Below are 5,342 nucleotides of genomic sequence, written 5' to 3' on the forward strand. Positions count from 1 at the left end.
CTCTGGGAACAGGTGACTATAACATGCCACGCTTTAGAGAAGCCTGATGCAGGATTTAGGCTGCAGTGTTTTAACTGAACCTACTAACACCATGCCTTACACACTGGAGAAGAAAGCTGCTAAGTATACCTTAAGAATTGACAAGATCACACTTTTATCGTTATGCCATGTCCCATCTGCTAGGGTGACATAGCTCCATGAGGTTGGTGATTCTACATCTCTTCTCATTTCAGCCAACAAGGAAATAAATCAATGGTAGAAAGAGAGTAATGAGTGCATCACTCGACATCGTTCATTTCGAGATGAAGAAGTTTTGCTATCATGTCAATTCTGACCTATCAAACTTAAGTTTCAAAATAGTCTAGTGACTTACCTTGATTTCAATTCCAGAGAGATCTCTGGGAATGGGATTCATTTTAAAATCCATGGAATATAAATTTGTAATAAAAGAACAAATCATATCTCAGTGCTCATGAATAAAGAGGAGTAGGAGTAGTAGGAGTAGGTGGGACAGTGGCTTTGATTTTCAGGTTGTGGGTTCTGAACCTCCTCTAAAGACAGAAAATATATTGGAAATCTGAATGAACTGTTGTCTTACCAAAATGAGACAGAAAACTACAAAATAAAAAGCTACTACTGCAATCACAGGTGATGCTATGATGACGTTGTTGTACTTCTTAAATCCTGGCACTTCATTTCTGAACTGGAAAAAAAAAAGAACATTAAAAAAAACCCACCAAAACACCAAAGAGACAGATAGGATAAAAAAAATAACTATCAGCTAGCCTATTCTAGAAAATAGCTAACTATTTGTAACTATTATTCTAAAATCCCACTCTTCCAAGTAAATAGCTAACGTATAGGTTCTTCAAGAACATACCAAATTGAATGTGTTATGTAATCTGAGAATCAGCATTTTCTTGTACAATTTACTTATTTTGGGTGTTAGGTCCTTTGCTCTTCTACCCTAAGAACAGGGGCACAATTCCTAAATGAGCAAAATGGGAGATCACTATTTTCGCCGAAGTCACATGGTCAAGACAAAATTCAAACGAGGTGCCCCTAGTCTTCTTGCCTGAGTACTTTCATGGCATGTCCTAAACTGACTAAAAGCCCGGTTCCGTGTTTCAGGAGCTGTCCTCACCTCGTTTGACTCCTCCTCTTCCTGTTCCCCCAGGGCTTCCATCCTCTCATTTTTCCATTGTTCTGTTTCCAACTCTTCCTTGGAAACCTTTACTTCCTGCTGCTCATCAAGCAATTTCATCAGGAGGCCTGTTCCAGAAAATAGAGTTTCCTCAATTTATTTTTGAAACTTGAATTGTATGATTCAGGTTTAAGGGAAGGGTTCCCTCTGTTGTTTATCAAATGACTCAGGGGCATATCTGCATTGTGTACATTTGAAAAGGGGAGTTTAATGAATGGTAATAACATTGATTCTGTATCTTCTAGATATTTTTCCAAGAATAAGGCTGCCAGGCCAGTGTGCTCAGTGGTGAGCATTCACCTATGAACCAGGAGGTCACGGTTCGATTCCCAGGTAGGGCACATACCTAGCATGCAGGCTCCATCCCCAGTGAGGAGCGTGGAGGAGGCAGCTGATCAGTTATTCTCTCTCATCATTGTTGTTTCTCTCTCTCTCCCTCTCCCTTCCTCTCGAAGTCAATAAAAATTTATTTTCAAGAAAGAAATAAGGCAATATGTAATTCAGTGCACTAATAATATCATTTTTTTAATCATTAAAGTCTAGCTGCTCACTCATGAAGGCTGACAAATTCTCGCTATTTTTCTTTGGGGCTGTCCTCTCTGGCTCAATTGTCAGCTCACTGCTGTTGTACTTCTTCCGGCCTTCTAATATTTTCATGAATGGTCCCTCTGTAAGTACTTGTTCATCTGTCAAAAAAGATACCACATTTGATATTGAAAGACTCATGGGACAGCTATTTGTCAGTCCACAACCATACATCCCAGTCCAATATATAGGGAATCAGCAAATATTTGAGTGCCATTTAGAGAGGAGAAAAATAAACCCCAACTTAAACCTATGATTTTTGACACAACAAAAGGAAAAAATGCATCTTTTTAAAAAGTGGTTACTTAGAACATTCCATAGCATGACATATGTTGACTATATTTAGGATTATTCCATTGGTCCCCCAGGGCCAACTGCCCGTTACTGGAGAAAAGTCAGGGCTGGAAGACCCACTCAGTTAGACGATCTGCAGATCTACTGTGACTCCTCACATTCATGCACCCCATCCTGTCCTGCTTCAGATGCAGAGAGGGCCTGAAGCTTCCTCTCTCCACTCTTCAGGATGCTTGTGTTCTTGCTACCATCACAGATGACCACGATTAACACCCACTGCGAACACGTCCTCATCTGGACACACCCTTCTCCACTAACCCACCGATTCCTCACTTGGGCCCTGCCTCCACATATGCCAGCCCCATAACAGATGGCTCTATACAGAAAAAACAATATGTCTACCCTCGCTCTGTGCTTAAGATTTAGGCAGGCACTCGGGATATACGTTAAGAGACTTGCCAGGTTGTGTACCACTGTGGAATCTTCTCTCTATATATAAAAGCCTAAGCAACCATCACAACCGAACAGACAACTGAACAGGCTGTGTGGGGCAACTAGGCCGGCAGGGGTGGTTAGTGAGGGGCGACCAAACGACCGAGCAGCAGGCTGCATGGGGCAACAAGGCTGGCAAAGGGCTTAGTGAGGGGTGACCAAACGACTGAGCAGCAGGCTGCGTGGGGCAACCAGGCCCACGGGGGGCAGTTGTAGGCAACCAGGCTGGCAAGGGGGGCAGTAAGTGGCGACCAGGCTGGCAGAGGGGCAGTTAGGGGCAACAAGGCTTGCTGGGGAAGGGCAGTTGGGGGCAACTAGGCTGGCAGGAGGGGGCAGTTAGGGGTGAACAGGTGGGCAGGGGAGGGCAGTTGGGGTGATTGAGCTGGCAGGGGAGTGGTTAGGGGGTGATCCGGCTGGCAGGCAGAGAGCAGTTAGGAGCCAGTGATCCCATATTGTGAGTCAGACATCCCCTGAGGGGTCCCGGATTGGAAAGGGTGCAGGCTGGGCTGAAGGGATCTCCCTGATGCAGGAATTTCATGCACTGAGCCTCTAGTGTTCAATAAATCTATGAAATATTTGGGGTCCAGAAAGTGAGTCAGTTGCCAACTTTGCTATCATTTCATGTCATTTCTTATATTTTCAGCTGTACTTGGGGAATCATCCAAAGCTTCTGACTGTGTGAAGGTCAACTGTGCCATTGTGCAGCTGGTACACAAGAATTTCCAGAATTAAAAGTACTGCTGGTGGTGATAAGGGTCAGAGAAGGAGGTAACGTCCTGGGAAAGAGGAGCATGGGCTTACGAAGAGCCCCAAACTGGGACTGGAGACCTGGGCTCTAGGTGACAGCCCTTAGCCCTTTCTGATCTTGTTTTTATTTACCTGTAAAAGAAGATTAAAATGCCTGTTCTGCCTGCTGTTGGGACAGAAGGGAATAATATAATTGGTCAAATCATTGTTTGGAAAAATAAGCTACACTGACTTCATGTAAGTAGCACAGCAGTATTATTTCTGATGTGCCCCAGGTCACGATAGAAACCTGTATTTAAGCTATCTGGGCATGAAAGCACATTTGGGAAGTTATCAAGTAGCTGCCAATAAACCTAATGTGTAGACAAATACTTAAAAGCACACGACTGTTTGGTGGATAGAACACCTTGTGCTTCAGAGCAAGGTCAGAGCTGGACAGTCTAAAAAGAAAGAGCCCTCCCATGCCTTAGAAGGGCTGGGTAGCAACTTCTGGTGATGGATCCAAAAACTCTCAGGTTCCAAATAAAACTTACATAAAACAGCTCCATTTTGTACTCTTTTCATAAACTTGCAAAAACAAAGAAAATAAAAATGTCTATATCTGTCTACACTGCAAGGGCAATTGAAACCTAATGCATACAAACGAGTTTACAAACTATGACACACTAATGAACAAGTTCTCATTTGGAAGTAAAGCACCCAGCAGAGAGCACAACACACACGATGTGGCCATTAATGGTAATACCCTTCCCTTCATCAGACTTTTAGCAAGGAGTAATTCTTAAAATTTTAGAGTTGAACTCTTATTAAATGAATAAAAATAATACGGTTACTTTATTTGCCTAAAAATGTATTGTCATTGATTACAAATATACTAATAAAAGGGTAATATGCTAATCAGACCGGACATCTTCCAGACAAAGCCATGGTGGGAGGGGCTGAGGCAGAGGCAGTTAGGAGTAATCAGGCCAGCAGGGGAGGGCAGTTAGGGGCGATCAGGAAGGCAGGTAGAATAGGTAGGGGCAATTAGGCAGGCAGGCAGGTGATCAGTTAGGAGCCAGTGGTTCCAGATTGCAAGAGGGATGTCCCAGATTGGAGAGGGTGCAGACCAAGCTTAGAGACCCCCTGCCTGTGCACAATTTTGTGCACAAGGCCTCTAGTGAAAACATAAAATTAAAAAAAGTCTATCATTGGGCAATTCAGACTCACCACAAGGTATGCTGGTCACACATTCGGTCTCACAATGCAGTTTGACCGTCTTGGCAACAGCCTCAATATCATTTTTAAATTGGCAGAGGCAGCAGGCCAAATGGTTAGGTAAGATACTATAAATGGAAACATACAGAATTATATTAGTGACAAAGGAGTTACTTCAAAAATAGTTTTTAAAAACTTAAACATACACCTACTGTATGACCCAGCCATTCTACTTTCAGGTATTTACCAAGAGAAATAGAAATATATTTCCATAAACAGACTTGTACATAAATATTCGGCACAGGGGAGCGCCTCTCAGCCAGAAGCTGGGCTCACAGCTGGTGAGTGCAATGGTGGTAGCTGCAACCTCTCCTGCATCCACGGCAGTGCTAAGGATGTCTGAGTGCTAGCTAAGGCCACTTCCTACAGGGAGCCATCAGTTGGGCTTCCCCTGAGACCTGGGCTGAGAGACCCCACTCCAGTGCACGAATTTCGTGCATGAGGCCTCTAGTCTTAAAATAATCACCTGAGTAAAGGTAGCCAGTAAGAGAGGAGTAGATACTATATGATTTTATTTATATAAAATTCTAGAAAATGCAAACTAATCCATAGCAACACAAAGCAGATCAATGGTTGCATGGAAATTGGGGAGGGCAAGGAGGAGTGGGAAGAAAAAAATATAAAAGGGACATGATACAGCTTTTTCAGGTTATAGACAGTTTGATTTTGATGATGGCTTTGTGGTGTACAGGAGGCAACCAATCAACCAATTGATGTGTCTCTCTCACATTGATGTTTCTCTCTCTCTCTCTCTCTCTCTCTC

At 43.2% G+C, this 5,342-nt stretch overlaps 1 protein-coding gene across 1 annotated transcript in view; it reads right to left on the reverse strand.

The window, feature by feature from the left end:
* Positions 1-2,610, reverse strand: part of LOC102755329 (leucine-rich repeat-containing protein 37A-like) — a 4,098-nt gene extending 1,488 nt beyond the window's left edge. The window contains exons 1-3 of the mRNA XM_015559059.1: positions 1,756-2,610; positions 1,145-1,272; positions 599-703 (exon numbers count right to left, since the gene is read on the reverse strand). Coding sequence (XP_015414545.1) covers positions 599-703; positions 1,145-1,272; positions 1,756-1,963 — 441 coding nt within the window. The 5' untranslated portion in view covers positions 1,964-2,610. The remainder of the gene's footprint in view (positions 1-598; positions 704-1,144; positions 1,273-1,755) is intronic.
* Positions 2,611-5,342: the final 2,732 nt, after the last annotated feature.

The sequence above is a fragment of the Myotis davidii genome, unplaced genomic scaffold, assembly GCF_000327345.1.
Source record: "Myotis davidii unplaced genomic scaffold, ASM32734v1 scaffold993, whole genome shotgun sequence".
Classification (NCBI taxonomy): Eukaryota; Metazoa; Chordata; class Mammalia; order Chiroptera; family Vespertilionidae; genus Myotis; species Myotis davidii.